We start from the raw sequence: 14,664 nt of genomic DNA on the forward strand, positions 1-14,664 counted from the left end.
CAAAGTGATTCAGTTATACATATATATACATTCTTTTTCATATTCTTTTCCATTATGGTTTATCACAGGATACTGAATGGAATTCCCTGTGCCCTACAGTAGGACCTTGTTGTTTATCCATTCTATATATAACAGTTTGCGTCTGTTAATCCCAAACTCCCAATCCAGCCCTCCCCCACCCCCTCCCCCTTGGCAATCACATGTCTGTTCTCTGTTTGTAAGTTTATTTGTGTCATATTTTAAATTCCACATATAAGTGATATGATATTTGTCTTTCTCTGACTTACTTCACTTATGATAATCTCTAGGTTCATCCATGTTGCTGCAAGTAGCGTTTCATTCTTTTTTATGGCTGAGTAGAGTTCCATTGTATATATGTATCTAGGGTGCTGGTTCTTAAACTGTGGTCTGGGGACCCTTGGAGGGCCCCCAGAGTGTTTTCAGGAGTCCACAAGGTCAGGCTATTTTCGTAACAACACCAAGATACTCAATGCATTTTGCATTATTTTCTCATGAGTGTACGGTGTTTCCAGAGTCGATGTGACGTGTAACATCATTACTCTGATGGCTGACGGAATGTGGGCTTGCGTCTTCTTGTGTTTTACATTTTTCTCAGTTTTAATCTCTAATATGACAAATGTCAATGGATATAACCCACCTAAACAAAAGCTTTTTGGGATTCTCAAGTTTTGAGTGTGTAAGACCAAAAAGTTTGAACATTGCTGTCCTCGGATTCTACCTAGGAGTGGAGCTTCTGGGTTATGTAGTATTTGTAACTTCAGTCTTCGCAGGTGATGCCACGCTGTCTTCCAAAGTGGTTGTGCCAACACTTGGCACCGTCAGACTTCAGTATAATTTTAGCTACTAGTGGGTGTGTAATTTTATATTTTTATGGTTTTGTTTGCCTCTCTCTGGTTACTAATGAAGTTGGGCATCTTTCCATATGTTTATTGTCCAATTGGATTTCTTTATGAATTGCCTGGTCAAGTCTTGGCTCATTGATCTATTCTTTTTCTCTGCTTCTCACACACGATGCTCTGTTTCCTCATGTGCTTGGTTATTTTTGGCTGTGTACTACTCATTGCCCTTGAAATATATATGTGGGGTTGCTTTTGAAGTCTAGGATAAATGGACCTTCTTCCAGAGAAGATTTGTATTTGACTTTGTCAGGTGCTCTTAGGACATTATTAGCCTGGGACTACTTAAAACAAGTGCCTGATTTTTTCCCTTTGTTTCCACAGCACCAAGGAAGCCTTCCTTGCAGTCCTCTGGAGGCTGAATTGGGAAGGGGCAAGTTTGTTTCTGAGTCACCCTTACCCCAAGGGTATAGTCCTCTAGTGTCCCAGTTTAATGTGGGAAGAATTTTTCTATTCAATAGATTCCTCAATTTAGGTGGTCATGGTCCCAAACTACAGTCCCCTTTGCCTGTCTTGGAAGGTTGCCAAAATCCAAGGCAGAGTTGGTCCAGCTGGGTGTGCATGGGTTCCCGCGTCTCTGGATTTCCTGCTGTCTCTTAGGTTTTGCCATGTTTGTTGTTGTTGTTTTTTTACCATTTTGTCAGTTCTTCAGTGTTTTTAAGGGTATGTTTTTTAAAATCACCCATTTTAGTTGTTCTTAATTGGAAGGTTGCTCCAAATCTATCCTGCCATTACTAGAAACACAAATTGATATATCTTTATCCTGTTTATGTAACCTTACACTTTCTTGTGTAATTAAAATTGTTTTCAATACATGATTTCTGGTGGATATTAAGGTGGACTCCAGGTCTTTGCTATTATAAATTACATTTCAGTAAACATTTGTACATAATATTTGGCTAAGGATAATGGTACCTAATGACAGGGTGGCTGGGAGAGGGCGGAGAGAGAGGCTGTGAACCTTAGTGCTCCATTCACGTCAACTGTTGTTCCTTTTCTTATCACATACACACATGAGGTGGCCAAGGGGGCCTGCGGACGAGGAGACAGTCTCGTGCCGAGCGTGTGGGGAGCCAGCTAGACAGTTAAGGGTTGGAGGAGTAATGTCAGGTGACAAAAGGAGCCGATTAAGGAACGTGGATTGCCAAGGTACCCTGAGGGCCTGGCTCGAGTCACAAACCCTGAACTGGCAGCTGTGCCAATGCCAGTCAGCACAGGGATGTGAGACCTGCTGTTGCAGGGAGGCACCGCCCCACAGCGTGGCCAGGCTGGTGGTTGCTGGGCATATGGTCGGTCCCGTCCAGGAGGTGTTGATTAAGTGCCTCCAGGCACCCTGCTCGGTGCTGGGCCAGCGGAGGTGACTTGGGCACTGACCTTGCTTCCAGAAGGTCCCAGTGTAGTGGGGCTAGAGACTGGGTCCTCCTCTCAAGGTTGGGGATTAATAGGGTGAGAGCAGAACGTTGTGACGGGGATCGCTGATGCTCGGGTCTCTGCCGTGACCACGCTGTGGCTATACCCCAAGGAGAGCAGGAGGGGCCGCCAAAGGGGGCTGCCTGGCAGGCTCTGCAGGTCAGCTGGGGCAGGAGGTTCGGCCGGGATTGGGAAGATGGGGCCAAGACCAGAGAGTGGGATTTCCAAGGTGGTGCGGTTTCTCGTGCAGAGTGGGGATGCAGTTGCCTTTAGCAGAGTGAGGTAGGTGAAGGGCTTTGGAGATGCGGAAGGTGGTGATGGGGCCGAGGGCAGGATCTGGAGGATACCCAGGCTGCAGTCAGCATACTAGGTTGACTTGGGCTAGAGAGAGAACCCAGCCACTGCCGGGCGGCTCCACTCGCTCCATGACTCGGAGGGAATATGCTGGAAGTCAGGAGAGGATGGCCTTAAGGAAAGGGGCAGCAGCTAGGTAGCTGCAGCCTCAAAAGAGGAGGGAGGGCTGACTGAGGGTGAGGGTGGGTCTCTTGGAGGATCTGATCTTCCCTAGAGAGGAGGAAACAGGCAAAATGTCCTAAAGGTACTTGCCCGTGGTCACAGATGGTAACCTTTATAACCACTGCCTCTGAAGTGCAGAAGCCTTTGTGTAACAGGTTGATTTCCCTTCTCCTCCCACAAGTTGAAATAGTTCCATTTTCACATACCATACAATTCACCGACTGAAAGTGTACAATTCGGTGGGTTTTAGTATATTCAGAGTGGGGCACCCATCACATTGCATTCTGCAACATTTCTGTCACCCCAAAAAGAAGCCCCATGCCCTTCAGCAGCCCTTCTCCCAATCCACCCCCCTTCCTCCCTGGCAGCCACTAGTCTGCTTTGTTTCTGTGTATTTGCCTATTTTAGAGACTTCACAGGAGTGGAATCATACAGTGTGTAGCCTTTTGTATCTGGTTTCTTTCAATCAGCATAATGTTGACAAGGTTCGTCCATATTGTAGCACGTGTCAGTACTTCATGCTTTTTTATGGCTCAGTAGTATCCCACTGTATGGGTACAACCAACACGTTTTATTTACCCACTCATCAGATGATGGACACTTGGGTTGTTTCTACTCTTCGCCTACTATGAATACTGCTGTAAACATTCATGTACAGACTTTCGTGTGGCTGTAAGTTTTCAATTATCTTGGGTAGAATTGCTAGGTCATATGGTAATGCTGGGTTTTACTTCTTAAGGAACTGTCAGGTGGGTTTACAAAGCTGCTGCATCATTTTACAATCCCACCAGCAGCGTGTGAGGGTTCTCGTTTCTCCACATTCTCACCAATGCTTATTTTCTGTTGTTGTAGTATCTCATTGTGGTTTTGCTTTGCGTTTCCCTAGTGACTAATGAAGCTGAACGTCCTTTCCTATGTTCGTGAGTGAAAGTCTCTCCAATGCAGAGGGCACTGAAGTGGGAACCAGGAGGCTTGGAGCTAACTCTAGATTGATTGATTCACAGATCCTTTATGATATATTGTTCCTGTTATAAATATCTCTTACCATCCCCATGCCTTCTTGAGAGCAGGGACCTTGTTAATCAAATCCATCAGTTACTGTCTGTGTTTCAGTCAGCACCCTCTCCCTTTCCGTGGTTCTTTTCACTCACCTAAGAATATGCTTAAGTTTTCCTTCATCCTGCAAAATCTCTCCTTTCCTTGTCTCCCTTTTAAGCTAATACCCTATCCCCTCCTCCTCCAGATCTCCAGTCCCTGGCATCCCTCTTCATCTCCCTTTATTTTCTCAATCAAACTGGAGTGTGGCTTCTGTCATTTGCCCCACTGGTCTACTCAGAGGTTTCACAGAGGCCATCAGGGCAAATGAATTTTTTAAGTAGATACTGAAGTAGCAGGTTCCGGATCATTGATATTGGTGACCTCACTGCGGTGTGGAACTGGAAGGAACGGGGTGATTCTCCCTTGGTACTGTAGGGTTATTTGGGAATATGCATACAGGGAGCTTCTTGAATTAGTTTAGTAGAGAGCAGGCAGTAGGAGTAGGGATGCATAGAACTGGTGGCAGGAAATGTCTAGATGAGTGATATTCAAATAGTGGACCCCTGAGGCCTTTGAACTGACGTCCGGGTCCAGTGTTGTCTGTAAACACAATCAGTGATGCAGCTGGGTCATTCACGTACTGGAGTTAAAAATGTATTTAGATGTTACTCTGATGAAACAAAGAGCAGAAATTTTAGAATCTCATAGGACAGGGTTTTCTTTTTTTAACATCTTTATTGGAGTATGTTTGCTTTACAATGGTGTGTTAGTTTCTGCTTTATAACTAAGTGAATCAGTTATACATATACATATATCCCCATATCTCCTCCCTCTTACGTCTCCCTCAAGTGGCATGGACTATATACGCTACCAAACGTAAGATAGATAGCTAGTGGGAAGCAGCCCCATAGTACAGGGAGATCAGCTCGGTGCTTTGTGACCACCTATAGGGGTGGGATAGGGAGGGTGGGAAGAAGGGAGACGCAAGAGGGAAGAGATATGGGAATTCACTTTGTTATAAAGCAGAACCTAACACACCATTGTAAAGCAATTATACTCCAATAAAGATGTAAAAAAAAAATAAGAACTTTCTTTGCATCTATTGAGATGGTCATTTGGTTTTTCTCCTTCAATTTGTTAATATGTTGTATCACATTGATTGATTTGCGTATATTGAAGAATCCTTGCGTTCCCGGAATAAACCCCACTTGATCATGGTGTATGATGCTTTTAATGGACTGTTGGTTTCTGTTTGCTAGTATTTTGTTGAGGATTTTCGCATCTATGTTTATCAGTGATATTGGCGTGTAGTTTTCTTTCTTTGTGACATCTTTGTCTGGTTTTGGTATCAGGGTGATGGTGGCCTTGTAGAATGAATTTGGGGCTCTAGGCATGTGGGCTTCAGTAGTTTCAGCATGCGGGCTCAGTAGTTGTGGCTCACAGGCTCTAGAGTGCAGGCTCAGTAGTTGTGGCACACGGGCTTAGTTGCTTTGCGGCATGTGGAATCCTCCCGGACCAGGGCTCGAACCCGTGTTCCCTGCATTGGCAGGCAGATTCTTAACCACTCTGCCACCAGGGAAATCCCAGTGTACACTTTATTTTTATATCAATATTCAAAAGTGAGATTGGTCTATAGTGTCCTTTTTCTATGCTGTCTTTTCCAGGTGTCACTAAAAGATGGGAAGTTTTTCTCATTTCTCTGCTCTAGAAAATTGAACAGTAGAGAACTCATCTGTCTTTTGAGGATTGAAATAATTCTCATGTGGATTGAGCCTGGTTGATTCTTCTAGAGCAGTATTCATACACAGCTTTCACAGTTTTTTTCTCATGGTGCTCTCTTTAGGTTTTCTCTATTATATATATTTATTCTGTCTCTGTTAGGCTTCCTTTCTTCTTGACTAATTTTTGAAATTTTATGTAGTTCTAGAATAATATCCATTTAATCTAGTTGCATATAAGCTCCATAAAAGCAGGATTTTTTGGTCTGTTCACTCGTGTATCCTTAGGACCTAGAACAAGGCAGGGCACATAGTAGGTATGTATAAATATTTGTATTATTATTTTGATTTCCTTTGTATTTTTTCTCCTAATTTGGGTATCAGTTCTTTTTTTTTCCATGGTTAGGTTGGTGAGTGATTTAGCACTTTTGGTGATGATTTTTTAAAGAAATCTAGGCAGAAGGAGCAAGTCGCCGATTTGAGGGGAAAAAAATAAGTCCGGTTCACTTCACTCTGCTTCATGACAGTATTTGATGCTGGAAGACATTGGGTTGATACCTCTACACAGTTTTGAGGAGGTGGGATCTGGCTGGGAGACTGGGTGAACGTGAGCGGTAGCAATCTGGGGAGCCCCAGAATTGAAGAGGTGGACAGAGTAGGACCAGCGGAGGGGAATGGGCAGCAAGAGAGGACAAGAGCTGGAGGAGGAGTACGTCGTGCAGTTTCAGGACCCAGATTTCGAGGAAAGTCGCTCAGTGGTGTCAGAGCTGGTGGAGGGTCAGGACAAGCCCTGAAGTCCACCACATGTGAACCTGGCCATGGTGTTTCTCCCCCAGGCTGACCTCTCCGCCTGTGCTCCCCAGCTGGGTGGATGGTGTCGCCATTCTAGTCCATATGTCAAGGGATACATGTAGGTCATCCTTACACTCCTCTCACCCCCGAAACCCCTCCTTAAGTCTCCCCACTGCCCTTCCCCAACCTGGCCTTCGTCATCTGTTGCCGCCTTCTCTGACCACTCCCTGCCGCGTACTCGGTTCCAGCCCTCCTGACTTCCCCCTGCTCTCTGCGAATGGCTCCCGCACCCCCTGAGGCTTGACCCCAAGTCCCTCTCCCTCGGCTCCCCTCTCCGATCTGAGCTCAGCTGCCGCCCACTCCCTGAAGCCTGCCAGGCAGAGCTGGTGACAGCTGCTGTGATTGTAGGGCACCTGGCACACGCAGTTGTCATAACCCCGTTTGTTTAAATATCTCCACCTGTGGACTGAGGTCAAGAACTCTGCTTTTCTCATCTTTCTCTCTCTCCCAGTCCCTGGTGCCTGGTGTTTGGTGACTGAATAGTCCTGCGTTAACTTTTTGGTTTTATAACCCTATGAGAAGCATTCACCGAAGGATTGCCTTCAAACGAAAACTCCTTAGGTCATTGACAATATGATTTGGATTTGCAGAAATCTGCATCAGACTTGTGTTATGTCTGAGCAAACCCTAGCAGCCCCTGGAAGTACGCCCTGTTTCGTGTTTGGGCAGTCAGGCTCCGAGCTTGGTTAGGGGCCAGGGGTATTTATAGAGGGCAAGATGTCTGCCCCCCCCCTCACGCCCGTCTTCCCACGCCCCCTCCTGTGGGCTGGCTCCGCCCAGTTCCCTGTAGTCTCTGACTCAAGTCATCTTTCCAGTGGCTTCCCTGTGAATGTCATCCTGAAATGCAGGTTTCCTTTTTTTCTTTAATGGCTTAAGAAATTGATATCTAATTCACGTAACATAAAATTCACCCCTTTAAAGCGTACAACTCAGTGGCATGTAGGACATTCACAGAGTTGTACGACTGTCACCTCTGTCTAGCTCCAAGACATTTTCATCACCCAAAGAGGAAACCTCATACCCATTAAGCAGTCAGTCTACATTCTCCCCTCCCGCAGCCCCTGGCAACCACTCATCAGCTTTCTGTCTCTGTGGATTTACCCCCTCTGGATCTTTCATATAAATGGAGTCATGCATTATGTGGCCTTCTGTGTCTGGCTTCTTTCACTTCGTATGAGGTTTTCAAGGCTCATGCAGGTTATAGCCTGGCTCAGTCCTTCCTTTCCTTTTTATCACCAAATAATGTCATGGCACGGATAGACGACTCCCGGTAGAATTCTGTGCCGTGAGGCCACCGTTTGTAGCTGTCTTTTTCGTGGACGTTTCCCAGGGCCGAGATCAGAGCTGAGCACCCGTCCTGCCCATCAGGAACTATTTGTTGGATGAATGAATGGAGCTTCCCGTTTAGTGATTCTGGGGGTCTGCTTGTATTTGTCAGTGGAGACGCAGCCGGGATCGCCTCGCCCGGGGCTCGGAGGTGGGCTGCAGCCCGGTGGATGGGAGCGCACGGTGTGGAGAGGGGAAGGCTGTGGGTAGGGAAGGGACCAGTGAGCAGGCTGGGGCTAGCCTGAACAGGACCCTCTTCCAGGTCCCAGGCCCATTTGGGCCGCCGGCTCCTCCTCGCCAGCTTGTTCAGTTTCTTTGGAGGGAAGGCGTCCAGCTCTTGTCGTGAGCGGGCTGCACAGGAGGCCAAGGGGAACAGCAGGTCTGCACACGGTTCCGTAGGCTCCTCCCCTCCCCTCTCCCGCTATCTTCCTCCCCGACACTGACTTGAGGAGGGGGAGAGGGAGGGGATCTTCGCCCCAGCTTCCACATCTCCTTCTGGACAGGGGATGTGCTCCTGAGCTTGGCTCCTTCCCACATTGTTGTCATTACCATTTTTATTGGAAACATGTCATAGTTAGAAATTTGGGAGAATTAGCACCTGTATGATATCGCATCTTCCTATCCACAACCTAGTCTTTTCACTTGTTCAAGTCTTCTTTTGTGTTTTTCAGTACGGTTGACCCTTGAACGATACGGGTTTGAACTGCACAGGTCCAGTTATACACGGATACTTTTCAACAGTAAATGCTACAGTACCACACAGTCTGTGGCTGGTTGAATCCGTGGATGCACAGGGCTGACCATTAATTGTATGCGGATTAACCCCTGCATTGTTTGAGGGTCAACTGTACTGGTTTCATTTTTTTTCCTTCACTTAGTTCTAGTATACTTCTTAAGTATCTTTTTAAATTGAGGTGTAATTTACATATCTCAGATGTTAAGATTTTCAGGAATGTTCTGCAGTAGCGTTTTGAAAATTTGTGTGCACTTGGTTCTAGTAAGGTTCTTAAGTATTTTTTATTGAGGTATGATTTACATATGGTTAAATGCTAAGGTATTAAGATCCTTAAGTTCAATCAGTTTTTTTTGTTTTTTTTTTTTGCGGTACGCGGGCCTCTCACTGTCGTGGCCTCTCCCGTTGCGGAGCCCAGGCTCCGGACGCGCAGGCTCAGTGGCCACGGCTCATGGGCCCAGCCGCTCCACGGCATGTGGGATCCTCCCGGACCGGGGCACGAACCCGTGTCCCCTGCATCGACAGCCGGACTCTCAACCACTGCGCCACCGGGGAAGCCCTCAATCAGTTTTGATGAGTGCATGTCAAGACAGAAGATTTTCATCATCCCAGAAAGTTCCTTCATATCACTTCCCAGCATCCCTCGCCCAAGCAACCACTGAGCTGATTTTTACATTGTAGGTTAGTTTTGTCTCTTCTAGAATTTCATAGAAATAAACCATATCATATTTACCCTTTTGTGTCAGGCTTTTCTCACACAGTATAATATTTTCAAGGTTCATCCATGTTATAATACGCGTCAGCTGTTCCTTTTCCACGTCTTCTCCAGCATTAGGTGCCCTTCAGCTACTCTGACCTTGATTTATCTGCTGTTCTGATCTCATCCACCTTTGCTCTTCTAGAAGTTCGTCTTCGTCTTTGGATTGCGCCCTTTCTCCCCATCCCCTTGTTCTGCTGCTTGTCTGAATGTACTCACTTGTGTGCTCCTTTCCTGATATTCCCCAGTGGTTTTGAGAGACAGGGGTATAAATGTGCTTGGTGGCCACCATCCGGAACGGAAAATCTGGGCAGATTTTTCGTTATCCGAGCGGTCTCTAGTGTGGCATTATATCTTGAAGGTCTCTGTGAGAAAGGACCAACTGTTCTCCTGTTTTGTCTTCTTCCTCTTTTCCACATTTGTTTTCAAAGCAGCAAAGAACAAAAGTGATGATGTCTGTTTCCTCCAAGCCTTCTGATAAAGGAGTATTAACCTTTCAGCTTAAACTTTACTGCAGGTCCAAGAATAACTTATTTAAGAGGAAATGGGACTGTTGACATTTTACGTGATTTTAAATGTTAAAGATCTTTTCATGGGTAGGATTGAATGGAAAATCTCTGAATGAGACGGAGGTCGAAGGCAAGGGGTAGGAATTGTTTCGCTAGGTTCTGGGAATACTCAGCCCCCAGCCTGCTTGTCCCATGGGCGACTGGTACCACCTCCTGGCTTTTCTCCCCCTTCTTAGGAGTAGACGTGCACATGGTCCTGCTTGTAATGTCTTCAGAAAAGTAACTGATGCTTTTCCTTCCCTCCCAGGGTAATGCAAGCTCTCCCCAGAGGGTTAGGGACTCTAGAGCTGGTAGGGAGGGGATGCAGTGGAGTGAGGCAGTGGCTCTGGCTGTCACAGCCCCTGTAAGACAGTGGGAGGAGGTGGGGCCTTGTGGTAGCAATGCCCGGGCCTGGGCTGGCGGGAGCCTGTGACCAGACATTAAAACGTGTCATCAACAAAACTCTAAGTTTGGGGTTTGAGGTATTGCTGAGGTGGTTAATGGTTTCAAGGATAGAGTATGATGGACATATATCCACTACCAAACGTAAGGTAGATAGCTAGTGGGAAGCAGCCGCGTAGCACAGGGAGGTCAGCTCGGTGTTCTGTGACCACCTAGAGGGGTGGGATAGGGAGGGTGGGAGGGAGGGGGACGCAAGAGGGAAGACACATGGGAGCATATGTATATGTATAACTGATTCACTTTGTTATAAAGCAGAAACTAACACACCATTGTAAAGCAATTATACTCCAATAAAGATGTAAAAAAAAAAAAGAAGCAGAATAGAGTACGCTGCGTCTTCAGAGCAGGATGAACAAGTTTGCACGGCGCTAAACTGCCAGGAAGCAGTAGCTCCATAAGCTGGAGGTGTTGCTACTTTTTTTGCCTCCACCTCTGCAAGGGCGGCTCAAAATCTCTGCCCTCTGTCATTTGTCCGCCTGTCTTTGGCTGTCTATTAGTCCATCAGGGATGTGTTGGAGAAACATGAACATGCTCTTGGAAAGGAGTGTTCCAGCCCGGGACGGAAGCGCAGGGTGCCAGCCCAGGCTGTTGGCCTGCCGACTCCACGCACTTCCCTTCAGTAGAACCTCTCACAGCCCGAGAGGCTGTGGATGGGGGTGGAGAGCAGGGAAGAAACCTAATTATGCAAATTTTGATCTTAAAGCTTTATTCATATGTTTCCTGGCAGGCTGTTCTTTAATCTCAAGAGCAGGATTGCTCAGAATTACCATATATTCCAGTTAATTGCATTAAAATTATAGCAAAGGTTGTTTTTGCTATAATCAAGAGTGATTTTGATTAATACTCATGAAATCAAATGCCTCGCCAGCGGTGGGGAAGAGAACCCCCTTCTCAGTCCGCTGGGCCTTCTCTTCCTTTCCACCCGTTTTTCCAGAGGCCAGAGATGCAAACATATCTGAAAGGTTTTTCTCTTTTAAAACCAAGTTTCTCACACGGATAGTCATTTTTAAAGACAGTCTCTCAAAGAGGGGGTCTGATTATTTGCCTCTGTCCTTAGTGCAAAGGTTATAAAATAGCTTTTTATTGAGGGAGGCAAGGAGAGGGCCCGAGCAGAGGTCTCAGCTGGTGACAGTGACAAGAGCACATGCCATCTCATGGTGGGCTCTGTGTGACCTGGCAGAGATTCAGACCGTCTAAAGAGCGTCTTCTGTTGGGTCATTGAGCATCTCGGGAAGATGTGCAAGAAGCCTGACCCCACGTATGGACAAGGCATTAGACTCACAGATGAGACAGACACAAAATGCAAGTTAACTCTAGAGCATGGTGGTGATGGTGGGCATGGAAGAAATGGCTAGATTCCAGAGAGATTTTTTTTCAGGTGAATTGACTGACCTCATTGATGGGTGGGAGGGGGCGGGGAGGGGTCAAGGGCAAAATAACGCCCACATTTCCGGCTTGGGCAGCGGTAACTGGCGGTTCCGGTTACTCAGTTGGTGGTCATTTGGGGAGCGTGGTCTGGGGAGGGAAAAGAGAATGTCTGCTTTTAGCCCCACACGGAGGCAGCTTGGAGAACCAGCGAGAGACTCTGGAGTCATGCCAGGCTGTGTGCTTTCATCCCAGGGCTATGACTGTGCCTCTCTTAGTCTCGTCACCCCCCAGTAAGGGCTGGGATGAGACCCGCTTGGCAGGGGTAGTCACGAGAGCATTTTGGGACATGATGGATGATGTAGAGCACCTCGCCCGGTGCCTGATATGGGGGGGGCCCTCAAACACCAATGAGAAGCCTCTTCCAGAGCCTTCCGTCTGCAGTAACAACCCTCAGAGGGAAGACAGCCCGTCTTCCCCATCGGCAGAGAGGTTTAGAGTTGGAGTTGGCAAGGAGGCCCAGAAAGTGTTAGCCCAGTGGAACGACTTGCCAATACCGACAGACTGATAACCTCAAGATGCTTTGTGTTTCAGAGCCCTTTTACTTCCTGAGTATTTTAGCACAAGCTGTCTGATTTTTGCACCTAGGGCTACTGTCCTGAGTCCCATGTCTTTGAGACGTGGCGAACTCGAGGCAGAAAGAGGTTGAGGGCCTGCAGAGGGTCACACGGCACATTAGGTCAGAGCTTTGGAGTCAGCACCTGCTGTGTGCCAGGTGCAACAGCAGCTCCGGGATTACCGTTGCCAGGGTACTGAGGAGGAGACCAAGTCTCAGGAATGACTGCTTGTGGGAGAGGTGGAAACCAAGTCATGGGCCTGGACCACGTCACCCAGGGAGTGAGTGGAGAAAGAAGGAAGGGTGGGTGGAGAGGGGCACAGCACAGGTTAAAGCTGAGGAAGAGTTGCCAGTCAGGAGCCAGGGAAGGGATGGCCACAGAGGCAAAAAGAAAATCAGAAGAAAAAGAAGCCATGTCCGAGTTCCAGCTCACGTTCCTGAGAACGGTTTCCGGGAGCGGTGGGCAAAGCCAGCCTGCAGGGGGTGATGGAGTGAGGCCACCCTGGGGAAGGAGGCCCAGAGTCCCTACTCCTCCCGCCTGTGAGGGGCAGGATGGAGAGGGTAGCAGCCAAGGGGCAGGAGGGACTGCAGAGAAGGAGCTGGTGGAGCTGGAGGCAGGGGGAGGGTAACATCACCGGACGGGGTGCCCCTGCATGCCAGGCACGCTCACATCCCTGTCCACGGTCTCATTTTGTCTCTTCCCAGAAGCCTCAGGGAACTACAGTGATGAGCCTCAAAGGAGGCAACGGAGGTTCTGGGAGACGCATGAAACCCGCCCAAAGTCACGTAGCTAGTGAGTGACAGAGCTGGCTTTGGACGCACTTGGCCTAGCACTTTGGCCTTTGACCAGGCTGCCAGCAGGCCCTTGGACAGGGCCCCCAGTCTGTGTTTCCCGCACAGGGGAAGTGTGATATTTGGACACACTCCCCATCCCCTTGGTTGGGCTGCCTCCCCCTTCCCGATCGAGTGGGTGTGGCAGCTGTGGGATTAGTTATCCCTCTGTCGTTCGTTTGTTCGTTCGTTCGTTCGTGTTAGTTACAAAGATGAGGGAACCACAGGGCTGGGCTCTGGGACTGGGTGATCACTGTTGGGGGTGAGGACTGTGTGTCAAACACAGGTCAGCTCCAAAAATGGGTCCCGAGCCTAGCTGGTCCCTGTGCCTCTTCTGCTTGTCACCCCAACCAAAGCCCCTAAAGCTAGCTACTAGATTCACGTCAGGCCTACTGGTAATGACCTGATGTACACAGGGAAACCCAGATGCTGCTCAGAGCCCCAGAGGTCCAGTGAAATGTATTACAGGGCAGCTCTGTAAGTGATCTAGAAACTTCCACATCTTATCATATCACGCTGCCCCTTCACTCTCTCATCCTTGTCCCCAAATAACCTTCCCAGTTTCAGTGCTCAAGTTCACCCATGCATCTGTTGTTTTTCTTTGAGTTATAATTCACATACCGTACAGTTGACCCTTTAAAGTATACAATTCCGTGGATTTTTTTTTTTTAGTACGTTCACAATTGTGTGATCATCGCCGCTAATTGCAGAACGTTTTCATCACCCCAACCTGAAACCTGTACCCATTAAGCAGTCACTCTGCATTTCTCCCCTCCTCCGGCCCCCGTTACCCACTGAACTGCCTTCTGTCTCTATGGACTTGCCCATTCTGGACATCTCACATCAATGGAAACATACAATATGTGGACTTTGGGGTTTGGCTTCTTTAATTTAGCTCATGTTTCCAAGGGCCATCCATGTTGTAGCATGAATCAGTACATCATCCCTTTGTATGGTGGAATAATATTCTGTTGTAGGGATGTACCACTTTTTTTTTTATCCATCTGTTGACGGATGGGCTTTTAAAATTTTTTATTGATTTTATATTAATGCCATTATACTCTGCATCACTGCTCCACTCAGTTGTATGTCTTGAGGATCTTTCCATGTAGATCTCTGTCATTCATATAAACTGCTGGCTCATATCCACACTATTGCTGTACCTGATTAGAGGGAGGTACTTCTCCGTTGATACTCAGCTGGGCTCTTTCCAGCGCTTCTGTGTAGCGGTGCTGCAGCAGGCATCCCTGTAGAAACCTCCCTGTGCACTTTTGCAGAGTGGATGCTGAGAAGGATTTGGGTTTCAGATTTGCCAAGTACCGCAAAGACAGTGTCTCCCCTGGAGTTGATGTTTTCAGTAACTGCTCTTAGTTAGGATTTTTATTTTTTCCTGTATGTTTTTCCTGTTTTGACCTGACTTCTGAGGGCAGGGCAGCCCTCTCTGAGCAAAATCAGAGCCGCTGATCACCACAACTGAGGCTGGCGATGAGTCTGGGTGAATTGTCTGCGTACTGGAGGCAGGGTCTAAAATATCTGCAAGAGCTTAGACCCTGCCTGAGATAAACGAAAGAAAAA

The 14,664-nt window shown here is 47.5% G+C and overlaps 1 protein-coding gene across 1 annotated transcript in view; it reads left to right on the forward strand.

Annotated features, from left to right (window-relative positions):
- Nucleotides 1–6,273: 6,273 nt before the first annotated feature.
- CD99L2 (CD99 molecule like 2) overlaps nucleotides 6,274–14,664 on the forward strand; it is an 87,580-nt gene continuing 79,189 nt past the window's right edge. The window contains exon 1 of the mRNA XM_024740682.1: nucleotides 6,274–6,376. Within this exon, the coding sequence (XP_024596450.1) occupies nucleotides 6,274–6,376 (103 nt within the window). The remainder of the gene's footprint in view (nucleotides 6,377–14,664) is intronic.

The sequence above is a fragment of the Neophocaena asiaeorientalis genome, unplaced genomic scaffold (assembly GCF_003031525.2).
Source record: "Neophocaena asiaeorientalis asiaeorientalis breed wild unplaced genomic scaffold, Neophocaena_asiaeorientalis_V1.1 scaffold823, whole genome shotgun sequence".
Classification (NCBI taxonomy): Eukaryota; Metazoa; Chordata; class Mammalia; order Artiodactyla; family Phocoenidae; genus Neophocaena; species Neophocaena asiaeorientalis.